Source organism: Pteronotus mesoamericanus, unplaced genomic scaffold (assembly GCF_021234165.1).
Source record: "Pteronotus mesoamericanus isolate MK-2021 breed Mesoamerican mustached bat unplaced genomic scaffold, CSHL_Meso_final scaffold_165, whole genome shotgun sequence".
In the NCBI taxonomy this organism is placed as follows: Eukaryota; Metazoa; Chordata; class Mammalia; order Chiroptera; family Mormoopidae; genus Pteronotus; species Pteronotus mesoamericanus.
Genome location: NW_026555307.1, coordinates 7,433,252 through 7,457,844, shown reverse-complemented (window position 1 = coordinate 7,457,844; position 24,593 = coordinate 7,433,252). Strand labels below are relative to the sequence as shown.

General features: G+C 46.7%; 2 protein-coding genes across 4 annotated transcripts; one reads left to right on the top strand and one right to left on the bottom strand.

Moving 5' to 3' along the window:
* Positions 1-9,420: 9,420 nt before the first annotated feature.
* On the top strand, positions 9,421-23,448 carry LOC129083211 (cytochrome c oxidase subunit 7A1, mitochondrial). Of its 2 annotated transcripts, none has more exons than XM_054589067.1 (4): positions 9,421-9,573; positions 10,246-10,332; positions 10,453-10,537; positions 23,274-23,448. In XM_054589067.1, exons 1-4 carry the CDS (start codon positions 9,559-9,561, stop codon positions 23,372-23,374), a joined length of 288 nt encoding a protein of 95 aa, XP_054445042.1. In that variant the 5' UTR covers positions 9,421-9,558; the 3' UTR covers positions 23,375-23,448. The 2 variants fall into 2 exon arrangements, with proteins under 2 accessions (XP_054445042.1, XP_054445040.1); XM_054589065.1 differs by lacking the exon at positions 23,274-23,448 and adding an exon at positions 10,946-11,069 and having other exon boundaries at positions 9,423-9,573.
* Positions 11,404-19,078, bottom strand: CAPNS1 (calpain small subunit 1). Of its 2 annotated transcripts, none has more exons than XM_054589063.1 (11): positions 18,936-19,078; positions 17,881-18,098; positions 16,910-16,943; positions 16,534-16,623; positions 16,311-16,368; positions 16,149-16,213; positions 14,356-14,424; positions 14,175-14,253; positions 13,926-14,042; positions 12,425-12,483; positions 11,404-12,255 (listed from the first exon to the last, which is right to left on the bottom strand). In XM_054589063.1, the coding sequence occupies exons 2-11, from the start codon at positions 18,078-18,080 to the stop codon at positions 12,229-12,231; spliced, it is 798 nt and encodes a 265-aa protein (XP_054445038.1). In that variant the 5' UTR covers positions 18,081-18,098; positions 18,936-19,078; the 3' UTR covers positions 11,404-12,228. The 2 variants fall into 2 exon arrangements, with proteins under 2 accessions (XP_054445038.1, XP_054445039.1); XM_054589064.1 differs by having other exon boundaries at positions 18,939-19,076.
* Positions 23,449-24,593: the final 1,145 nt, after the last annotated feature.

Below are 24,593 nucleotides of genomic sequence, written 5' to 3'. Positions count from 1 at the left end.
GCAATTGAATCACTGTGCTTTCTGGTTTAGAATTGCAGCCCCAAGTTAATTAAGGTGCCTTCTAGCTTGTGTGACACCTTAGATATTATAGAGCTCTGTCTGATTTTTTTTTTTTTTTTTTTTTTAAGAAAAGGTGCCTTCTGGTTTGTGTGATATAACAGAGCTCTGTCTGGTAGAATTGCAGTCCTGGGTTATGACTTAGAAAAATCACCAGGAATTAAGGTGCCTTCTGATTTCTGTGACATTACAGAGCTCTCTGGTAGAATGAGGGGAAAGCCTCTATTCCAGGAAAACACCTTTTGGAATGGATTCTGGCTAATTGGTCGACCTACGGTTATGAACCTAAGATGGTTTTTTATTGTAATATTGCTTGGTTTATGTATAATCTGGACTTCGGGAGAATGCTGGCCACTTGAACAGGTCTTTAAACTACTGTGCTATACTGCAATTAGAGTTGTTTTGTCAAAGATCAGGGAAATGAGAAAATGGTCCAGAGAAAAGGGAATTTCCCTGAGGGCAGATCTTTTAGAAGAGAGGGACCTGGAAGATCAGGATGGCTGCTGCAACTGTAGTCAGAGCTCCCACAGCCCCTTCACTCCTGGAGCATCCTCCTCCTTACTCAGCTCAGGGAGCCAAAGGAGATGAGCCTGAACTGCTCTCTTCATCCCAAACCCATCAGGGAACCAAATTCGGTGGAGGACAAGGCCCTACTGGGGCAAGGGAAAAGGGCACTGGAAATATGAGTGCTCCAAGAGAAGGAAAAGGTCAGAGTCTGAGAGCTTGGGTAAAACTAACAGTGGGGGACAAATTATAGGCCAGATCGATACTGGAGCGACATATTTCGTGGTCAATAGACCTGAACTCTAATTGAACTGTAACTGGAATTTCTGGAAGTCCTGAAAGTCATTAGAATGTGCTGTAGGAGAGATGGTTTTCCATTTCTGGGAAGGGATTTGTTGTCAAAATTCCATGCTCAAATCACTTTCTCTCCAGAACAACAGCTCCCCTTACAGGTCCCTCCAAAGCATGCCCAGCAGTACCTTATGAAAATGTGGGAGGGAGAAAGTAACCCTGGGCAGAAGAAATTTGAGAATCAAGTAACCCCACTGTGTGACCTGCTGGAAGGCTAGGGAGGGAGAAACAGACCTGCTCCTCAAACCTCAAACCAGGGGTGAGGACTCCCAGTAAGAGATAGTATCTTTTGTGAAAGGAGACCCTAAAAAGAATACACACAATAACTCCGAAGTTTCAGGAATATGGACTCATTGGGCCCTGTTCCTCCCCATACAATACAAAATTTAAGGGTCATAAATGACATTGTACAGAACAGTATACCCGGAGGGAGCCTCTGGTATTCAATACAGGGCATTTACAAAAATATATTTTAGTGATTATACTATTACAGTTGTCCCAATTTTTCCTCCTTTACCCCCCCTCACCTAGCACCCCCATTCCCTCAAGCAATACCCCCCTTAGTTCATGTCTATGGGTCATGTGTATAAGTTCTTTGGCTACTCCATTTCAACACTGTCCTTAACATCCCCCCGCCTATTTTGTACCTACTGATTTGTGCTTCTTAATCCCTGCACCTTTCTCCCCATTTTCCCTTTCCCTCTCCCAACTGATAACCCTCCAAATGAGTGCCATATCTGTGATTCTGTTCCTGATCTGCCTGTTTGCTTAGTTTGTTATTTGGATTCAATTATTGATAATTGTGAATTTATTTCCATTTTAATGTTCATAGTTTTGATCTTCTTTTTCCTACATAGTTCCTTTTAGCATCTCATATAATAATGACTTGGTGTTGATAAACTTTAGTTTTACCTTGTCTAGGAAGCACTTTATCTGCTCTTAAATTCTAAATAATAGCTTTGCTGGATAGAGTAATCTAAGTCATAGTTCCTTGCTTTTCCTCACTTTGAATACTTCTTGCCCTTCTAGACTGCAGTTTCTTTTGAGAAATCAGCTGACAGTCTTATGAGGACTCCTTTGTAGGTAACTCTCTGCTTTTCTCTTGCTGCTTTTAAGATTCTCTCTTTATCTTCAGCCTTTGGTATTTTAATTATGGGGCATCTTGATGTGGTCCTTTTGGGGCCCAACTTGGCTGGGATTCTCTGTGCTTCCTGGACTTGTATGTCTATTTCCTTCACCAAATTAGGGAAAGTTTTCTTTGATTACTTTTTCAAATAAGCTTTCAAGTTCTTGCTCTTCCTCTTCTCCTCTGGCACCCCTATGAAGAGTGTTGGTATTTGGGGGGGGTGGGTGTTGGTATTTTCAAAGATGTCTCTGAAGTTCCTAAACCTATCCTCATTTTTTAAAATTTCTTTTTTCCTCCTGCTGTTCTGATTACATGCTTTTCCCTTCCTTGTATTCCAAATAGTTGATTTGATTCTTGACTTCATCCTCTCCACTGTTTGTTCCCCATGGATTTTTCTTTATATCAGTTAATGTAACCTTCATTTCTTTCTGGGGTTTTTTATTCCATTGAAGTATCCGATGAATTCCTGAAGCATCCTGATGACCAGTGATTTGAACTGTGCATCTGATAGGTTGCTTATCTCCATTTCACTTAGTTCTCTTCCTGGAGTTTTGTTCTGGTCTTTCATTTGGGCCACAATTCTTTGTCTCCTCAATTTGGCAGCCTCCCTGTGTTTATTTCTGTGTATCAGGTAAAGCTGCTTTGACTCCCTATCTTAGTAGTGTGGCCTGCTGTAGAAAAGCACCTCTGTTAAGTTGTATGAGGCAAAGCCTTAGGTAATGACCAGGGCAGGGCAACCCATGTCACTGCTCAGTTGCTCTGTGTCGGGGAGGGCTCGCAGAGGGGTAAATGCCACTGCCTGGCCTCTGGGGGTTTGCCTGGGAGGAAGCTGCTTCCTAGAACTTACATTTCACTTTCTCCCCATAAGCCATTCGTGCCCTTCCAGCTGTTGCTCTGGTGCTGAATCCTGGAAGTGGTAGGTCTGCATGAGTCCTAAGACCATTGAGGGCCCTATAAAAGAAGCCTCTTGAAAACCCTGTAGTTTCTTCCACCACCCCAACTTCCACTGATTTTTACAGCCAGAAGTTATGGGGCCCTGGGATCCTGGGTTGTGTGGTCTGGGATCCCTCACTCCTGAGGTATCTGTCCCATTTTCTATCCACCACACATGGATGTGGGATCATCCAGTCCCACTCTGCCTCTACACCTGTCTGTCTCTACACCTCTCCATGCCTCTCTACATCTCCACCCCTCCTACCCATCTGGATGAACGTGGCTTCTTTAAATCCTTGGTTGTCAGACTTCCACACAGCTTGATTTTCTGATGGTTCAGGGTGAATTTTGTTTTGTAGTCTAGTTGTATTTTTTGCTATAATTGTGCTTGGAAGTGAGCAGTGTTTACCTATGCCTCTATCTTGACCAGACATCCTGAAAAAATAACAAAATTTTTTTTTAAGAGCAAGTCATATAGCCATGCTCAGATTCAAGGAGTGGCAAAATTAAAATGAGCAGCAAATAAAACAGCAAAGAAGTACAGGGGCCAGTTTTGCAGTCTGCAACACACTACTTAACAGGGCAGTTCTTCTGCAGCTACAGATAATTGTTGCTCTACAAGAATGTAGATTCAGTGTTTTGTTGGTTTTTTTTTTATATAGCTATTTGACAAATTGGCCAATAAGCTATTAGAAAGCTTGGCTCTAATTTACTCTCTTCCCAGCCATATAGGATAACACTCATTTTAATACTTTCAAATATCCAGGAGGTCAAGTTAATGATAAAGTCTAGTTAATAAACTGTTGGGTGAAGTATGCTGATATTTGCCATTTACTTTAAAATATATAAAAAATATCCTGGAGAATGACTGAAGGCTATCACAAACTTAGTCAGATGTTTATACCAACTGAAGTTGCTGTCCCAGATGTAATATCTTTGTTTGAACAAATCAATAGACTCTGGTACTTGGGATGCCTGAAGCCTGGAACCATTTGGGCATGAAGGGTTGAGTCAACTCAGCCACAACTCAACTTAAAGCAATTGAGTTGTGACTGAGGGCAAGGATATTATGAAAAGTTAATTAAAGAAGGAAGCTAGTGACATCAGCTCTGACCTCCTTGAGGTAAGACAGTTAGATGTTAGGAAAATTTTTGACAAGTGGGAAAAGGGTAACTGAGGCAAATGGTTAGACAATTGGGCCACACAAGTAAATCAAGTAAATTGCAAGACCTTATCTTCCCTAAACAAGGACACTTGACAGCAAACAGTTTACACCTCTCCTCCTCAACTGGAGAGTAAATAGCTTAAATTACCCTGGTCAGGGAGATAGATAACAGAGACCCAGTGAGTGCCATTAATGCCAGCCAAACCCAAGGACAGATAAAGTTAGGGGAATAAATAACAACAACAACAACAACAAATTAAGAGTCAAGTAAATCCAAGGTAGAGGCAAAGTAGAGCAGAAAATGACTCTGATACCCCCTAAGTGCCCAATTTGGTGCATCAACATAATATTAAAGGACATAGCTGGAAAACTGATGAATATTCTACTGAAATCCTCTCCTGAGACTCCCCTAAGATTCCCACCCACAAAAGACAGAAAAAGCCCTCAAGACAAAGGATGCCAGTGCAGGGCTGTCTCTGGATCACACCACACCTTGTTCCAGATGTGAACCTTTTATTTTCTTTCTCCTAAAATTTCATTTTCCCCAGGTTTAATAAATACACTCTTAAAATCACCTGGACTTGTGTTGCATGTTGCGTAATCTTTCCTATACCAAGTCAACCCACACACTACAGGCTGGCCTGAGGCAGACATTGGTACTTGAGGCAGACCTGCGCCAGGTCTGACTTGCACAGTGACATCCTGACCAATTACAGAAAGGAAGATTTCGCAGTTTCCTCTGCACTTCTTATATGCAAGAGTTTATTCATGTATACTAACTATTCTCCTCTTTTTCTTTTACATTTTTTACTTTTACATATGAGTTATTGGAGATTACAATTTAGTCTTTAGGTAACAATATTCAGCAAGAATGCAACTGAATCTGAGGAATAAGTAGTCTGTGATGGATACAAACTTTTAGGGCTGTGGGTTTTCTCAATCTGGGGAAAGTAAAACTTTCCTTTTTTTTTTTTTTTTAGATTTATTTATTTTTAGAGAAAGGGGAAGGGAGGAGGGGAAAGAAGGAGAGAAACATTAAAGTATGAGAAAAACATCAGTCGGTTGCCTTTCATATGTGCCCCAACCAGGGATCAATCTGCAACCCAGGAATGTGACCCGACTGGAAATCAAACCTGCAACCTCTTGCTTTGCAAGACAACATCCAACCAACTGCACCATGGGTCCATATAGAAGCTGAATAGCCAACGATGCAGACTGTGTCTGCTATCTATTGCCTCCCCCCTCCAAATGCATGGTTCAATATATACCCTGTAAAAACAGTGGAATTCCCTTAAGCCTTCCTCATTTACAGACAGCACATCATTAAGCATTCTCAGCAGAGGGCACTGGAGTGACACTGCAGGAGGAAGAGGCTTCCTAAAAGTTCCCTCGCAGGCAAGGGTGAGGTGTCAGTGGTGTGGGTGTGAGGACTTCCCACTGAACCCATCCAACCTCAGCCTCGCAATAATCTTTTTACAGCCACTTATTCAGACTCCCTCAACAAGCCCCCATTCAACCTAAACAAAGCCACCTTCCTCAACTCCCTCAGAAGCTCCCTCCCAACCTGCACACAGTCAACTGCCCAATTCCCTCAGCAGGTTCTGTGAGGCCTGCATCCAGCCACCTGTGGTCCACACAATCATACACAATGCAGTCTCCCAGCCCCTGTGACCCGCAGTCCTGAAAGCCCCTACCCCTGCCAAACCTGACTCTCTCTGCCTGCCCACTCCACGGGTGGTTGATTGCCTGCTCACCTGAGTGCACTCTGGAGGCTTGCCTATTATTTGCCCAGCAGCTCCAGGCCAGCCCCAGCCTGGCTAAACTAGCAAACTTCTCTGCTCTCTGGTGGCCAAACCACATCCCCAACAAGGTTTAGACCCTTTCCCGATTTTTGCTTCCTTTGGTACCTTCCTTCAAACCTAAGGTAGCATGTATAGTTTCCTTGTATCTTATAGTTATTCTTTTATCAGTTAATAATTCTTTATATTAAACTTCCCCCATTTAACCTAGTAGGTGGTTTCTATCTCTAGACTAGACCCAGACCACTACAATGGGTGTGCCATTTTGTATTTTCACTAACAATGTATGAGTTACAACTGTTCCACATCCTCACCAGCATTTGGTATAGTCAGTCTTTTTAATTTTGGCCATGCATTAGGCATGTAGTGTTATCTCATTGTGGTTTTAATTTGTATTTCCCAGGTAATTGATGGTATGACATGAATTGGTATGAGCATCTTACATCGTGGGTAACCATGACCTTGTTATCAAAAAGCAAGCAGGGTCCTATTGCCTGCCACCACCCTCTAAACAAAATTCCAGAGGCAAAGGTTTGGCAATAAAGGAAAGGAGTCTTTATTTAAAAGCTACACAATTCTAGCCCTGGCTGGTGTGGCTCAGTGGGTTGAGTGCTGGCCTGCAAACCAAAAGGTTGCTGGTTTGATTCCCAGTTAGTGCACATGCCGGGGTTGCGTGTGAGAAGCAACCAATCAACATCTCTTTCCTCATTGTTTCTCTTCCTCTTTCTCCCTCCCTTATCCTCTCTCTAAAAATAAATAAATGAAATATTTTAAGAAAAAATAAATAAAAGCTACACAATTTTGGAATAACAGCTTTCCATGTGCATTAACCACCTAAGCTTATCAATGAAGGCTAAACTCTAACTCTTTAGTTACAGCTTTAACCAGCTAAGCCTATCAATTAAGGCTAAAATCTTTAACTCCTTAGTTCCCCTATCATCCCCCCTGTCAGTTTTTAATTACCTTATTTCTATAGGATTAGTTTACAAACTAAAACATAAGACACAAAAGCTTCCCAATTTTGCAAGAATGGCAGGCTTCTCCCTCAGAGCCCAGCCCCTCTAGAACACCCAAAGAATAACCCTGACACCCCCTGCCAGGCCAGCCTGATCCTAGGCTGTGCTTGGAGTTTCTTCTCCCATCTGAAGTCCATCCAAATTACCACCCTTTTGGAAATGCAGACAGCTGCAGCACAATCATCCGGGTACCCTAGAGGAAGACGAGTTCCAGAGAACCAGTCTCTGCTCTCCTTTTATTTTAAATCTTCTGTCCCATAATTCTGTGCGCTCAGGAGGCATTCAGCTCCTCAGCCAATCCTGTCCTAGACCGTTTACCATTGCCTCAGGCAACCTCCTCTGGCACCTCCCTACTCCTCCCCAACAATCTAACCTGGAGAAAGTTTTGAATTGACTAATAAAAATTAAGTAAGGAAAAAGGACTCATGGACACGGAAAACAGGGTGTTGATTGCTGGGGGGTGAGGGTATAAGGGGACTAAATGGCAATGGAGATATATAATAAAGATTATATATTTAAGATATGAAAAAAATTAAGTAAATATTTAAGACAGTCAAAACCATGATGTTAACTTTTCTTGTTAGGAAATCTGAATATTTAGTATTTTAAGTATTTCTAAGATATAAAATAAATTGGCCTATTTAAATATCAGGTCAATCTTATGCATATAATTCCAATTTAAAATGTGGAATCCAGCCCTGGCTGGTGTGGCTCAGTGGATGCCGGCCTATGAAGCAAGGGGTGTCGCTGGTTCAATTCCCAGCAAGGGCCCGTGCCTGGGTTGTAGGCCAGGTCCCCAGTGTGAGGAATGCGAAAGGCAACCAACCACACATTGATGTTTCTCTCCCTTTCTCCCTCCCTTCCCCCCTCTAAAAATAAATAAAATCTTTAAAAATAAAATGTGGAATCCAGTTAGTGACTAAGACTCACTCTTAGTTGAAATCTTACTATTTATGTGCACTATTGGAACAAATAATGGATTATAAGATTTGCTACATTTATATGTTTGTCATTTTAGATTCATAAAACTTATGTTAAGTATTGAGGAACGATTCTTCTTGTAACTTAGCCTATTGTAGTTCATAAATGGAAAAATCTAACATATTCAATTAACAAGCATAGTTTGAAAGTGGCAAGGGAATTTAATTGTTACAAAAGCTCTTTTTAAAAGAGATTGTTAAAACCTTTTAGACTATGCCAGGATCACCAGTGGTTACTAAAACTATGCTCAACACTGCCTGCACATCAGAATCAGACAGAATTAGAATCAGATAGAATATAGACATGTAACTTGTTTCTTAATCATTCTACAGTAAGTAGATATGATACCTTTTTATTCCCCAGTACTTCAGCATGTAGGTCCTAAAAACATCAATATATAACCATTGTAAAATCATTAAAATCAGGAAATTAATACTGAGAATGTTATTGCCTAATCCACAAACCTTATTTGAAATTTACCCACTGTCCCTCTAATCAATTTTTTAAAAGTTTTTAATGATTTTTTTCTAATCCCTGATTCAATCCATAAATTGTGGGTGGTTAGGATTTTCCTTTTTAAGTCCCTGTTAGAGATACATATGTAATGAAACAGGATGTTGGAGTGTGCTTTAAAATACACCAATACAAAGAGTTGAGTGGGGAGATGTATGAAAAGCACTATACTGGTGATAGCTGTTGAAGCAGGCAATGGGTCCAAGATGGAGGCGCATTATACCTTACTCTCTGCTTTCGGTTTGAAATTTTCCACGATAAGCCCTACCTGGTGTGGCTCAGTGGGTTGAGCACCGGCCTACAAACCAAAAGATCACTGGTTCAGTTCCCAGTCAGGGCACATGCCTGGGTTGTGGGCCAGGTCCCCAGTTGGGAACGTGTGAGAGAGGTAAACAGTTGATGTCACATCTACGTTTCTCTCCCTCCTTTCCCTCTCCCTAGAAATGAATATTTTAAAAAGTGGTTCCATGATAAAACTTAATACAAAAATATTTTATACATGAACCTTGCCGCTGGAAAAGTGAAAATAAAGACTCTTTATCTGTCCCTGTGCAATAGTTATTAGCTCCGCTGTAACTGTTAGCTCCGTTATGCTCTAATATGAGCTCACGTAATGCTCTCAATAAACCTTTAACTCTCTTACTCCCACGTCACAGATACGGGAAACTATGCTCAGAAGTTCAACCTCGGTCTAAATAGAACAGGAAGTTCGAACCCGTTTAGCCGAGCCCTCGCTCGCTCTGCAGTGCCAATCCAGTCACGAGGAAATGCGAGAGTCCCAGAGGAGAAAATGTACTTGCCCTAGCCGGGTATCACCGCAGACACAAACCAAAAAATGTATTCCCTGGAATTTGGGCCAATAGAAATCCAGAGCTGAGTAACAGATGGAAGCCTCAACCTTTTGATACGAGGCGGGGTTGGAGCCTCTTCTCGGCTGACCTATTCGACGAATCTGGCTACCGGCTTTTCCTGGCTCCACCCCACTCTGGTTTGGGCCAGACAGGGCTGTTGTGTAGCACGCCTGGGGTGTGGCCTGGGATTCCCAGGGAGGGAAGGCCGCGATCTGCCCTTGGGCCGAGAGGGGAGGTGACTCTGGCCGGAGGAGGACGCAGGATGAGGGCCTTGAAGGTGAGGGCCCACACCCGCCGGGCCGCGGGCCCCCAACCCGAAAGCCTTTACCCTAGTATAAGAATCCCTAAACGTCCCGGGATCTGGGGCCTTGTAATGTGAGCTCGCTTCAGGGTTCCAGTCTCCCTCCTAAACAGCCTGGGACCCCCACCTCTCACCTCCCTAACATGGGGCCCTAACACAGTCCTAAGCCCTGGGTTTAAACTTCCCTTCGTGTAGGGCACCCCTGACAGATCGGGACCCAAGCACTGGAAATACAACACCCCTTTCCCTTGGTGTCTGGAAACCCCATGAAGTACCCGGGACCCAGTCCCGACATTTCCGGGACCTGAGCTCCTACCATTAATCCAGGAAATCCTCCCCCGCTCCCCCGCCCCCCCCCCACAAAAATCTCGGGACTTAGACCCGCAGGTCATTAGCCTCCCTTTTGGGGCCGCTCCTCTTCTAGCACCTTCTAGACAGCTTGGTAACCTCCAAGTCAGACCCTCTAGGAGCACGTCCCCTTCGGGGTCTTCCTTGACAGGACACCCTCCCCCACTCGTACTGCAAGTTCTGATCCTGCCTTTGGGAAGCTCCCGAAGCATTGGACCGTCCTTGTACCCCCGACTAGACCCACTTTGAGACACCTCTCCAGGTGCATCTAACACCCACCCATCCACCCCCTCCCCTCAGGTTTCCCAGGCATTGATTCGTTCCTTCAGCTCCACCGCCCGGAACCGTTTGGAGAACCGAGTGGGTGAGAAACAGAAACTCTTCCAGGTAGGCGGAGTGGGGGTAGGGCAAGGGGAAAGCCTAGGAGCCGGAAGTTCGATCCGGAGTTGGGGGGAGTACCGTCTTTGCAGCCAACACTCTCTTCCTATTGGACGGCCCCAACCTCAGGCAGACAATGACCTCCCGGTGCACTTGAAGGGCGGGGGAACCGACAGTGTTCTGTACCGACTGACCATGGCGCTGTGTTTTGGAGGTGAGTGCAGGGCCGGACTCGACCTGAGCTGCACTGAGGCGGGCTCCGTGTGGAGTGAGGAAGGGGGCTCGTTGCCGGGCTGGTGTTTAGAGAGGGGATTGGGCTGTGAGGTGGCCAGGTTTGGAGCCGGCATTGGAGTCTAGGCTAGCAAATAGGGAGGGAGCTCCCTAGGGCTTGTGATTCTGTCCCAGAAGGGGCCCTGGGGCCGACAGGACCTGGGTAGAAAGCTCAGGACCTGGTCTGAATCAAGGACCAGGGATTCCCACCTCAAGCGCAGTTTTAGGAGTAAACTGGGGGCTGGGATGCAGACTGGTAATTGGTGAGTCTGCAAAGGGGCATAAAAGCCTAAGGTGGGTTCACGGAAGTGATTAGGGTCTCATTATGTATCCCCCCACACTCCCTCCCTAGGCACCGTCTACAGTCTGTATTGTCTTGGCTGGGCTTCCTTCCCCCATAAGAAGTGAGACCAAGAAGCCTTCAGGACCTGAAGGACTTGAACAGACGTCAATAAATGTGCTGGCTTCTTGGGGAACCCAGCCCAGCTCTGGCCTCTGTGTGCGCCCCTCTGCCCATCCTCCCACTAACAGGCACTCTCTGTCCTAATGGACTGCCCACTGCCCCAGCCTTGAGTCCCTCATTCTAGACCAGGTCTGTTCCTAGGATATCACTGCCTCTCAGCTCTTCCAGATCCCAAGTGGCACCCCTGGGCTGCCCCTCAGGCTTAAGGACCTAAGGTGGTGTCCTCAAGTGGGACAGAAATATGTATCCTGGGATACATGCCCTTCTCCCTGCAGAGGCCCAGGGGGTGGGAAGGAAGATACTAAGCATGGTCATGACAAAACAGGCCGAGGCAAGTAAGGACAAACTCACTCATGCACAGATGAGATTGGGACAAACATGACCTTGGGGGACAGAACCAGGGGTGGCAATGACACTTCCCACCAGCTCTGTTCTTAGGGCAGGAGCAGAGACTGCCCAGGTCTCTGGGTCCCAATCTCAGTTTCCACAGAATCTCTGAAGTATCGTTGAAAGAATGAGGCTACAGCTCAACTGGGATCTAGTATGAGAAAGACATGCAGACCCAGCCTTGGAGATAGACACAAAGATCCACAAAACCACCACCAAGACCCAGACAGAGCCTGAGCCACTCCTCAACTCTCAGAACAGAAGGCACATCTCAGAGCAGCAACTGGGGTAAATTTATTTCCTTCAGGGCCTGGCAGGCTGGGAGCAGAATACAAAGGCACTAGAGCATATGGGCCTGTTGTAGTTAACTGCCTGGGTAGTTAACTGAACAGGTGTGCCAGAGTGCACAGGGACGGGGGTGATCTTTCCAGAGCTTAGAGAAGGGCCCTTGGGGAATGGACGCAACAGAGCTTAGCACAGATGTACAAGAAAGGTCACGGACAGGGTGAGAAGTGGGTGTGTGGAAGGTGGAGTGACTAATGGGGCAGGGTGTGTCAGAATGTCTTAGAGCCAGGGGTAACTTGGGTCATGGCGTGTTGGGACATATTGGGCCCTAGCTGTTGTCTGAGAAGCAAGATGCCAACGACTAGGATAAAGGAAAAGCTGGTGGGTCAGCACGCCCCACAAAGACATGACTGCATACAGGATCAGCCCTTGGGAGAGACCAAGAAGTCCAAGGTGACACCTATCGCAAGGTGATGAGGGGAGAGGCCTGGGGTTCCCATTCAGGAGTACATAGTCAGCTGCAGCCACTGGGAAGAGAAAGGCACAGAGAGTGAGGAGGAAGGGAATTGAGAATACCAGGAGCCCTCTGCCCTCACCAAGGGGTTGTTGCGGAAATAGGTGGGAGGGAGCCCAGTGCAGAGCTAAGGAGAGGGGGTCCCCCACTAGGAACCCACATTCCAGAATGCAAGCTCTTACCTCCTGGATGTTCACCTGAATTTGTCCAGTGCCATCTTTGTCAAGAGATTTGAAGGCACCTAGACAAGGGAAGGGTTGGGGTGATGGGCAGTTGACTTTTAGGATAAAAATATACTAATATATGGGATGATGATAATAATAGCTAGTACTTTATTGAGTACTTTGTGCCAAGCACTGTATAAAGTACTTTGCATGTATTAACTCATTTAAGAGTTAAGTCATTTTAACTGACTTAACTCTTGAGATAAGTCATTTTAAAATTTGGCACAGAGAAGTAATATGCTCCAGGCCACACAGTAAGAAAGGGAAGAAATTGGGATTGAAACCCAGGCTGTTACCCACTTCAATAATAATGGTCTCCAGGGTGGGTGGAGGTGGAAGAGGGTATGGGGGGATAAATGGTAATGGAAAAAACAGGATAAAAAAAATGTTAAATAAATAAGTAATGCCCTCTACATACCTGTGCACTCCCCTCTGCCCAGGTCTCAGCCTCCCACCAACCTCTAAGCCCTCCAGTTCTAACCTTAAGACTATTGGAAACCGAGGCTCTGCAGGCTCCACTTCCTGCCTTACTGTCTGGCATGGTTCCCACTCCTGCCCTGAAACTCCACTCTATGTTCCCCACCCACAGCCAAACATGGGCAAACTGGTGCCCATGCTGCCTTGGCTTCCTTTCTATTCTGCGTTCAGTTACCACCCTCAGATGTCCATGTACCTGGTTTCTTGATACTGCACTGGCTGCAGTTATTGCTGAACCTCTAGCTGGTAAATCCAATGGACATTTCTTGGGCCTTCTCATATGTGACTTTGGACATCACCTGCCCTATTGTCCCCTCTCACCTTGTCCTCACATCCATGACATACCTGTCCCTTTGCTTCTACCCATGCTCTTAATGTACTGAATTCATTGCATTTATGTTCAAAAGAGCCCTCGTGATCCAAACCCTACTGACTCCTCCTCACAGCCTTGTGACACCATCCCACCCCCTCTTCAGCACACTGAACTGAGTCTAACAAAAAACACCAAAAGTGCATCTTTTTCCTGTCTAGGTTTTCACACAGGCTGTTCCCACTGCAACATTCATTCCCACTGCAACATTCATCCCCACTCTCTCGCTGGGGTCACTTTTCCTCATCCCAAAGGTCTCAGCTTATATGTGCCTTACTCCAAGAAGCCCTCCTTGACTCCTTAGGCTGCTTAAGTTTGAAGCCCTCAGAGCTTTCCCAATCACAAATCCAAACCCACTATGGCCGGAGTTTCCCCTCACAGCCCCCATCACTGCCCTGAGCTTCCCCTATCCCAGTGGTAACAAATCTTTGCAGTCTCTGATGATTTGCCTTTCCTCCACTAGACTCTGAGTGACATGAGGGCAGGAACTGTGGCCATTTCGGTCATTGCTGTGTCCCTACCATTGCCCACCTCAGGGTTAGGCTCAAAGACCTTGGCCAATGGAGGCTGAATAAAATGCCCACCCCAGAAGACAGCTAAGGTATCACTCACGGAACATGGCATCCAGCCTGACCAAGCAGCTGATGAAGTTGTCAAAATCCATGTTCCCTCCCTCATCAGAGTAACGTCGGATGATCATGTTGTAGAGATGTTCATTTAGGTGGAATCCTGATAATAGTTTAAGTCTCTCAGGTGTGGGGGCCACGTAACCCTACCCACTCCCAGCCCCAGGATTCAGGCTCAGACCAGCTTGGTGGGGGCTACCTTACCAATCCCATCCCCAGCCCCTGCCAGCCATACCTGCTGCCTCAAAGGCCCCTGGGAGTTCACTGCTGCCAATGGTCCCTGAGCGGTCAACATCAAACTGTTTGTATATGGCCTGTGGGGGCATGAAGGTCAGGGATCAACTGAGCATCATGCGGCACAGCATCCCCATGGCTTAGGAGTCTTCATGCTAGGAGTTTCAGAGGTCACCACACACCTGCCACTTTTTGATATTGTTCCACAAATACTTGAATTCCTCGAAACCCAGCTTGCCCGTTGTGTCACTCTGGTGTAAGGATGTTAAGAATAGCTACACAAATACATGCATTATATACCCTATTACATGATGATAAGAGCCAAGCAGGGAAACACAGGCTAAAACTCCAGCTCCTGTCTCACCCTAGTCATGTTACCTTGGGCATGGTGCTATTTCTCATTTTATCCATACATATTTTACTTGATGTTTCTTTTTTTAATTGATAGAGAGGAAGGGAGAGAAACATTGATTTTGTTGTTCCACTTATTTACACAATCTTTGGTCGCTTCTTCTATGTACCCTAACCTACAACCTTGGTGTATCAGGACAACACTATAACTGACTGAACTACTGGGCCAGGGCCACTTTATGTTGCTAAATGGTAAGGACTCTTTTTAAATACAACTATGTGGAATTATAATGAACTTTCCCAAACTACAAATTTTCCACCTGAAAATAGTTGCTAATTCCTCATTTATTCTTTTTTCTTTTTTTTAAATCCTCATCGGAGGATATGTTCATTGATTTTAGGAAAAGAAACATCAATTGTTTGCCTCCTGTACGTGCCCTGAGTGGGGACCAGACCCACAACCTAGGGATGTGCTCTGACAGGGAATCAAACCCGTGACCTTTTGGTGTACAGGACAATGCTTGAACTACTGAGCCACATTGATCAGGGTGCTAATTCTTCATTTATAAAATCCTTGACAGTACAGTAATTTGATTTCCTAAATGTTAGGACATTAAAAAGAATAGTCATCTTAGAGCTCTAAGAAAATGAGGTGACAGTAGTGAATACCTGCTGGGTTTGTAATCAGAGCAGAGTGAGATATTGGCAGAAAGCCCTTAGCTCAGGAGCTGACACTTGCTAAATTCTCAATACCAATAACAGATAAGACTTACCATATCACCTAGTACACACCAGACAGTTCTAAGCTCAGGAATATCACTTTTCTCACTAAAGCCTCAAGATACCAGCCCCACCAGTGTTATTCCCAAGTCATAGAGACAAAAATAGACCCAGAGCTGGAAAATCTACCTGTGTAAGATCAAAGTAACAGCCAGCACGTACAGACTATCCTAAACCTTTGAAATGTAACTCTAATTTGATATCACCATAATCATTCAGCCCATTTTACAGATAGGCAAATTGAAGCACAGAGGGGCTCAGTAACCTTGCTAAAACACCCAGAATTGTTTAACCCTATGACCCATGTATGTGATCACATGACATGAATATATACACACATCACTGATCTATGTGCTGGATGTGCATGTATCCAAGATCAGCTAATGAGTGGCCCATGTGCAAATAGATGTGTTCCTCTGCATATGCCATCACACAGCTTCATGTATACAGGTGTGCCCTTGTGTGTGTGTATATGTGCACATGGGCATACCTATGGCAGTTATAAGCTTGGGTTCTCAAGCCAAAAAGACTCGGAGTCCAAATTCCTATCCTGTCACTTACTTTATTTATAACTTCAGACAAATGACTGCCTCTCTCTGTCTCAATTTCTTTACCTATAGAATGGACTAACTGCATATGCCTAACAGGATGGCTGTGAAGTGCATGTAAATGCCCGCTATGCCAGCTGCTGTTATTATTGATTGCCACATGTCATAGGTGGGCATGTTCTAATGTAGTCCTGTCCACGTCTGTGAGTATGAAAGCTGTACCCTGGCTCCCCACTCATGCTCTCAGAAAATTACTTCTTCACCCAAGACCTCCCCTAGACTGCCCACAAGGATACATCCATCACGGCAACCATGCTGCGACATGTGTCAATGCCAAAACCATCGGTCTTCAGATCAGGGTCTGTGGGGGACAGATTGAAGATCAGGGACCAGAGGTCACAGCTACCCCAGGTGCCATACCTCTAAGCATGCCCTGTGGGTTGACCCCAGTCACTCACGTCGGGTCACGACCTTGTTGAGAATATTCATGAGTTCTGTTGCACTGACCTCCATGTCCTGCAGAAAAGTTTGGGGTGGATCAGGGTAACTAAAAGGAGTCTGGTAGTGTCATGAAGGAGGGTAGGAATTTTGGGACTGCCACTGAGTGTGTGGGTGCACAAGGACTACCCAAGGGAAAGTATGGAAGTGTTAGGACAGGACTGGGGACCTCGGGTTACTTACATCTCCAGCCAGCTGGGCAAAGAGCCTCCGAAACTGCCGGACCTCCTCACTCTCATTGGCCTCGATGTTGGAGTAATGGGTTCGTGGGGGCTGTAGAGGGAAGAGATCTCAGAGAAAGTGAGGGAGGGGTGCCCTGGCTAGTGAGCCCTAGGTGGTAAGGCCAGAGTGGACTGGGTAGCTGAGTGATCAAAGGAATGAGAGGTTGTCAGTGAATAGGAAGTGGGTAATATTTTAAGTTTGAGGACATTACAAGAGAGGTACTTAATGAGAAGGATTTCATAAGACGGAGAAGGGGTGGGGCTTCTCCAAAAGGACAAGGAGGGATGTTGAAAAGGTCTCAGAGTGAGAAGGTCCCAGGTTGTGTAGGGCAGCTTACCGGGGGTTCTGGGTTATACTGTGCAGCTGCCTCGCTGGAGGAAAACAAGGGAATTAGCACCAGGGAGGAGCGAGGCCTTCAACGGGCAGCCCTACCCCTGCACCCCAACCCCCCTAATAACAGCCTGACACCCCCCCTACCTGTTCCCTCGGCCAGCCTTATCTGTCCTTGACCTCACTTGTCCCTATTCTTGCTGCACTGGTTGCACCCCAAGCAAACAGAGATCTGACCTCAATGTAGGCTCCACTCCTACCAGAGCACACCTGCCCAATGGATCTTCCTCAAACGATCCAGCCCCTTCGAAGCCTCACTTCATAAAAGCTCTGCCCCAGCTTCTCCAGACCCCCAACTTCTCAGACCCCATCCTAGGAACTTCATCACTATGGCTTCCTGAACACTTCGGTCTTCCCTGCACCCCCACCCCAGCCCCATTAGCTCCTGTCCCTTGGAGGGATCATTGCTCAGTGGTCAAGACTTATTAGGCTCCTAATTAGGCAACCTGTCCTCCCTCTACCAGGACATTTTTTCCATTTTGACCCAGCCAGTCCCCGGCCAGGCTGAGCCCCTTCAAGCCTCAGCCTCTTCTGGGCACACCTTCTCATTGACCCACCTAAGACGGCCGTGCCGGGCCCGTAAGACAAGCCTTGCCCCCATTGAAGTGACAACGAGCCTCACTGGCTCCGCCCCCTTAACGTTCGTCTCAGGTTAGCGGAGGGCGGTGGGTTTCAGCCCCAGTAAGCGCCTCCTCCCAAAACTCATCAACAGATCCCACAGATCACGACCCACCACGTGAAGCCCCGTCCCCATGAACTGCAGTCAACCTCATTAAGGCTCGCCCCCTCAAGGCCGGCTTCTCAGCCCAGGCCCGGCCCAGCCTAATTAAGGCTCCAGCTCAGTCTCCAGGTTACCCCATTCTATCCTTGCTGGACAAGTCTCCAACGCAAAGCCCGCTCCCTCGGGCCCCGCCCTACCTGATGGCGCTAATGACCCCGCCCAGGATGCGCATGGCAGTTCCGCCGCCACCGCCGCCGCCTCCTCCTCCGCCGCCGCCGCCGCCGCCTCCTCCACCTCCGCTGATGAGGCCTCCGAGCACATTTCCCAGACCCCCTCCCAGACCTCCGCCTCCCCCGCCGCCACCGCCGCCCTTCAAGAACGAGTTAACCAAGAACATGGCTGCGACTCAAGCTTCCTAAGGAGAAAAAGAGGGGTTAGGTGACTGCCGCACCCTGAGCCCGCCTCCCACCCCCATAAACAGAATTTCCGTCAGCTGGACGTGGGGGAATAATATATGAGACTGGGGCTTGGAGTTCATTCGGGATGGGGTGTGGGATTCTGGGGAGGGCAGTTCTTCGGTGGATGCAATAGAGAGGGAGCACCAGGTTTGAAGACCCCCTCCGAATTCAAAGCGTCCCTCCCCATCAGGCTTGAGTCGACACATAAGATCATTATGAGTGGAGTTCTCGGGGACCTCAAATTAGTGTAAGGCAACTTTGATGTGTCTGGTGATCGAATCTGAGTCTGAAAGCTCCAGAACTTGGACTACGGGTTTTAGAGGGGTCAGGATCGCGGATCAGATTATCGGCCTAGACGCTCACGGGACAGGGTTTTGGAAATCCGGAATATGGGCTTGAAAGTTTAGATACTCCCAGAAGCCGGATTACACTATCACTGCTGGGTGTGTGGGCTCGGGTCTGAGATCATGGGTCTAAGACCCGGGCCTGGGACAACGGGGCTGCCCATTAGAATTGGGAGCACGCATCTAGGACCATGATTCTGGAAGTCCCCCAACCCCAGGCATAATTTAAGGCGTACCTCCCAAATCCATGGGCTCGTATTTTAGATTCTGAGACAGAGGGTGGAGGAATGTCCTGGGCGGGATAACGGGGACAAAACAATTCTGGAGGTTCGAATCTGAGATCGTAAACCTCGGGGACCCCTGAAGCCGGGACTTTAGGATTTCGTCGGGTCTGGGGCCGTAAGGGCCGAGATTACGGAGTACAAAGGTAGACTGGCCAAGGGTGCTCACCACCTCTCTCACAAGTCCGCGGGTCCGCTCTTCTTTGCTGCTCCCGGGCCTCTGGCTGCGTCCGGCTCGGTAGGGCGGGACCCGTGACTCAGGCAGCTTCGACCCGGTTAGCCTCTGCGGAGCCGCCCAGCCGGCGTCCGCGCGGTCCTACAGCCGTCCCTGGAAGTGCGCCTGCGCGTGCAGGCTCAGCCTAGCTAATGGGTTGCAGCCGCTCCAGCTTCGCAGAGCATGCTTCCGGCCCTGCGGACTGAAGCCCCACGCTGATTTCAATGGTCGCAGGTCTTCTCAAAACCTTTCCAACACTGATGAGGACGAACGGGGACGAGAACCCCAAGGTGACCCCGTAGGTTGTACTGTGAATTTTACCCCGAAACCGGTTTCCACACGGCTACGGATGAATTTTTAGGTCCGCTCGAAACAGGGGTCTTGGCTCTCGGCCCCTTTCCTGGCCTTGTCGTGACAGCCTCTGGAGACCCCTGAGTTTTATTTGGCTCACGGCCCGGCGACAAGCGCCCGCATCCCTGGCGGAGACTAAGGCTAGACTAGACTTCTCGGGACCTTCAGCAGCAGGATGGCGGTCAAACTGGGTAGGATTTTGCTGCCTGCAAAGGTTGCCTTGTGCCCTCTCCACCCTCTAAGGGTCACCAGAATCCTTTTTCCTGGATGGGCCCAAAGTGTCACCTCAGTCTTTCCGTCTCTAAAAAGGGCCCTGGACACAGAAGAGTCGGGTGGTGGGCGGAAAATGCAGAAACTGGGAGAGAAAGGGTGACTCGAGCTGCCTTTCGAGTTTTTTCTCTTGCCTTCTGGTTCGTTTCCAACCTGTGTGCACGGTTCTTTTTCAGGCTTTTCAGATGAAGCTAAAGATAGCTTCCAAGCAGGTTGCCTTCTCTGGCCCTTAGCCTCTCCCCTGGAGGCTAGCTAGGCTTGAGTTTGAATCTCGGCTCTGCCCCTTTATAACTATGGCATACCAAAACAGTGACTTGAAATTTCTGAGCGATGATCTTTTAATTTATAAAATGGAAACAAAGGTTCCCATGCCCCCCTCACTAAGCCCCTATTATAATTAAGTGATTAAAGCTTTGTAGCTATTATTCTCTGTATCCATGCAGTTCCCTAGAGCCCACCTGGATTCCTCAGGTAGTTGACTCTTGCCCATTCTTAGATAACACTGATAGAAATAACTCCTAAACAGTTTCCATGTATCAGTTCATGTTTTCATTAGGACCTATATATTTTCTCCATTTTGCAAATAAGTAAACTGACTCTGAGGTTAAACTCCCTAGTTTGTACTCTTCACCACCCTAATGCATTGATTCTTCAATAATATAATTAATATGATAATAGCTCAGATAACAAGATCAAAACAAATAAAACTCATAGTCAAGGCTAATGCTACCTGAGGGCTTGCTGGAACCAGGGCAAGGAACTGCTACACAAGCCATCTCTATGAAGCAGTAACTAACAGGAGAAAAAATGGAGGTTCTGAAGGCAGAGTAAATTGCCTGTGGTCACAAAGGGTGTCAGGACCGGGTCTGAACCTGGGCTTGGCTATGCCAAACATTTCGTGATGACTAATCCAGATTCCCTTCTCACCACACCCACCCTGCCAGACTGAGCAGCTTCCGTTCTCTGCCCTCTCCAGGGCTCACTTCCTGTCAGGCCTTTCACTGGGGCTCTTCCCTCCACCTAGAACCCTCCACCTTGTGTTTTTTGGGGGGTTTTTTGGGTTTGTTTTTTTTTTTTTGCCTGGCTTTGTAGCTACTCAAGGCTTTGAGGTATCGGGAGTCACCTCTTCTAGGAAGCCCTCCCTGTCTTCACCCCCATCTGAGACAAGGTGCAGCTTCCAGTTAACATGCTTATAATGTGCGCATTCTCATAGTGCTCTGCCAATTGCAATCATATTGTCATCCAGGTCTGTCTGCTCAACCTCTTAACCCTGGCCAATTCTAAGTCTTAGACCTCGGTCCATCTCTCTAGCCCACTCATGCCACAGGAGATCTCCCTCACATGCATGGCTTAAAGTCCATCTTCAGGCTATCAGTACCCAAATTTCTATCTTCAGCCCAGACATCTCCAGGCCCCTGCATCCTACTCACCATCTCCATAGGGGTCTTAGAGGTATCTCAAGCTTCAGGCATCCTAAACTGACCTTCCTCCCAAAACTGCTCCCTCTCCACCTTCCCCATCTAGGTAAATGGCATCTCTGTCCTTCAGTGATTGACTGAGACCAAACACCCGAGGGTTGTCTTGATCTCTCTCTTTTACAGCCACTCCAACCTGCCGGCAAACCTCTTTGACCCTACCTACATAATCTAAATTCTTCTCCCCTTCCACTGCCACACGCTGGCCCTGGTTCCATCTTCTCTTTCCTGGACCTCACAGGAGCCTCCTCCCTGTCTCTTGTTCCCATCCCCACCCCATAGTCTGCTCCCTACATACAGCCAGAGGGAGTCTGTGAACCTGAGTCAGATCAGGGCCCTCTGGGCGCAGCCTCCTCTGGCTCCACCTTACTGCAGGTAAGAGTCAAAGTTGTCACCTTGGCCTGCATGGCTCACTTGGGCATCGGCCTGTAGAGCGAAAGGTTACTGGTTCGATCCCCCATCAGGGCACATGCCTGGGTTGCGGCCTGGTCCCAGATTGGGGTGCATCTGAGGCAACCAATCGATGTTTCCCTCCCACTCTTTCTTCCCCACTTCCCCTCTCTCTACAAGAAATATTTTTTAAAAAGAGTCAAAGTTCTCACCATGGACACCAAGCTTCTGTCTTGTCACCTCTGTATTTCTTCCCTCTTATGAAAATAAGAAGCCCTACTGGCAGCTTGATAGAAATGTTCCCAGCAGAACACAGACAGGAGTAGCAGGCTCTGCAAACACAGTAATACCTAAGCAGCCCCTCTCCTGGCACACAAGAGGGCCCTCTCTAGCCCCACCTCAGTGCCTCATCCCTCAGTGCCTCAAGTCTACACACCTAGTGATCTCAGGAAGCTCCTCTCAGATCTCTGATTTAACCCCCACATTCCCCATCCCACACCCACACTGCTCTTACATTTAATGACCTGCTAACATATATTAGAGCTTATTTCTCCAGTTTCTTGTCTCTCTCACCCACTGGAATGTCAGCTCCTTGAGGGAAGGGATTTTTGACTGTCTTGTTCACTGCTATGTACTCAGTTCCTAAAACAATGCTCAGCACATTAGGTACACAAATATTTGTTCAATGAATGGAAAGTTTTGTGTGGATTTTCTCACTGAATTTTTAGCACCATCAATAAGATAGTACAGCAAGCATTACCAAAGTCTTCTACCATCTTCCAGACTCCTTTGAACTCAGGCATGGTTATATGACTTGCTTTGGCCAATAAAATGTGAGTGGACATGTTGGTAGGGTCACTTTCCTGCGGTAGCATTTAAAAGCCAATTCAGGATGCTCCATGCTCTCATCCCCTTCCTAGGCAACCTTGGAAGCTCTGCACACACAGAGATACCACACGAGGGATGCTAGCTGGATCAGTGAGCCATGACACATGTGCCTGTTTTATGAGCAAGCAATAAATTTTGAGGTGCTAGTCCATTAAGATCTAGAACTCATTTGTTACCACAGTGTAACCTAGCCTATTCTGACTGATGCAGGTAGAAGTGCGAGAGTTAAGATTCAGACTCGGAAAGGCTGGCTTTGTAGCTCGTGCTTTTAATTCTCAGAATTTGCTGCCTCAATGTCATTAGTTTTGCAGTGCCGCCAATTAATAAACTGGAAATAGTCATAACTACCCTTGCTAATGCCTCCTGAGGACCTCACGGGAACTAGGCTGGCATAACTGCTATACAGTTATGTCACTATAACCTGCTATACAGGTACGTCTCGCAGGGCCTCTCACAGCCCTCTGAAAAAGGAACTAACATGAGAGGAAGTGAAGGTCACGAGAGGTGGAGTCATTTGCCTGAGGACATGGCAGAGCCAGGTCTAAACTCAAGCATGGTTGATGCTAAATAGTTATGTGATGACTAATCTGGATTACTGTCCCTCCACTGCCCTCCCTTCAGTGTATTACTAAGGGTTCTGCAGACAACCAACAGGCTACAGAGAGAGAAAGAAGGAGATTTATTATAATGAATTGGCTCACATGATTATGTCAGCTGAGAACTCACATGAGCCATCTGCAAACTGGAGGTCCAGGAAGGTGGACAGCTTAAATAAATCCTGGTCCAAGTCTAAAGGCCCGAGAACCAGGAAAGACAATGATATAAGTTCTACAGTGAAGACAGGAGAAAACTCATGTTCCAACTCTACAGTAAGGCAGAGTACTAATTATTTCTTCCTCCACCTCTTTGTTCTATTCAGGCCCTCAGAGGATTGGACGACACCCAGCCACATTGAGGGGGGCAATCTGCTTTGCTCAGTCTACTGATTCAGATGCTAATCTCATCCAGAAACACCCTTGAAGACACACTCAAAATAATGTTTAGCTAAATATCAGGGCATCAAGTATACTGGTCAAGTTGACACATAAAATTAACCAGAAATTAATTAATTAAAAAAATTTAAAAATACTTTGTTCCTGCTCCTCTCCCCAGGCTTCTTTGCTGCCAGGCTCTTCCACAGGCTGTGCCTCTGCAGAAACACCTGCTCCTGCCATTTTTACTTTGGAGTCAAGCCTTTTTGACTTCCCCCATCACAAACAAGAACAGGTTGCCCTGTTATAAGCTCCCAGGACTCCTGGAATTTCTCCCCCAAGACACTCATAACAAATAACAACCTGTAATGTTCAACAGTGTTGTCTCTTGGACTGGCTAAGGGGCCTCATGATAGGGGGAAGCGCTGTCCTAGGAAGTGGTGTGAACTCAACATCACCCAGCCCAGAGCTGGGCATGGAACACATGGTCAAGAACTTTGGCTATCATCATCATCATCCTTTGGGGAATTATTTATACAATTTAGACTTCCTCATCAGAGTGAAAACTCCGTCAGAAGACTGTGTGTTCATGGTTGTACAGCAAAACTTCCTTATCCTTCTAAATCATGGTTCAAATGGCACCCCTCCATAAGCCTGATCACTTTGATATCTCAGTATTCACTTCACAATGATTCTATATACCGTGCAATATGTACTTTTTTCTCTTTCTATTGTTATGCTGTATTTCACAAAGATGTTTAAAATATCTGGTAGTGCTTACTCATTGTAAAAAATGTATAAAATAGAGCAAGGTATATTTTGTTTTAATTGTTTAAAAATGTTTATTGATTTTAGAGAGAGGAAGGGAAAGAGAGAGAGAAACATTGATGTGAGATTGACTGGGGTTTGAGCCTGCAACCTAAGTATGTGCCCTGACCTGGAATTGAATCCCCAACCTTTTGGTGTACAGGACAACACTCCAACCAACTAAGCCACACTAGTAAGGGCAGAGCAAAATATATTTTAAAAGGAAAAATGTACCAAATTTTCAGAGACAACCTTGATTTAGTAGTATTTCCTTCCTGACTTTTTTATGGGAAAATTTTTATAGATTTCTGACCATATCATATATGGAAATTTGCACCCTGCCCATTTCTGCAAACAACTTGTATTACCCTGGAATAGCAGCTATATTCCCTTTGACTGCTCACCTGTGACCTGGCCTCACTGTTATACATCTGCTCTTTGCCCTGGGAAGTAACCAAGGA

Bases quoted from the DNA above. Each gene is read 5' to 3' on its own strand.
- LOC129083211 (XM_054589067.1), top strand. The intron at 10,333-10,452 runs GTAGGCGGAGTG...CCCCAACCTCAG, and splicing joins AGAAACAGAAACTCTTCCAG to GCAGACAATGACCTCCCGGT. The intron at 10,538-23,273 runs GTGAGTGCAGGG...TGTTCTATTCAG, and splicing joins CATGGCGCTGTGTTTTGGAG to GCCCTCAGAGGATTGGACGA.
- CAPNS1 (XM_054589063.1), bottom strand. From the start codon at position 18,080: ATGTTCTTGGTTAACTCGTTCTTGAAGGGCGGCGGTGGCGGCGGGGGA. The intron at 16,624-16,909 runs GTAAGCTGCCCT...TTCCCTCTACAG, and splicing joins AGTATAACCCAGAACCCCCG to CCCCCACGAACCCATTACTC. The intron at 12,256-12,424 runs GTAAGAGCTTGC...TTCTCTTCCCAG, and splicing joins TTCAGGTGAACATCCAGGAG to TGGCTGCAGCTGACTATGTA.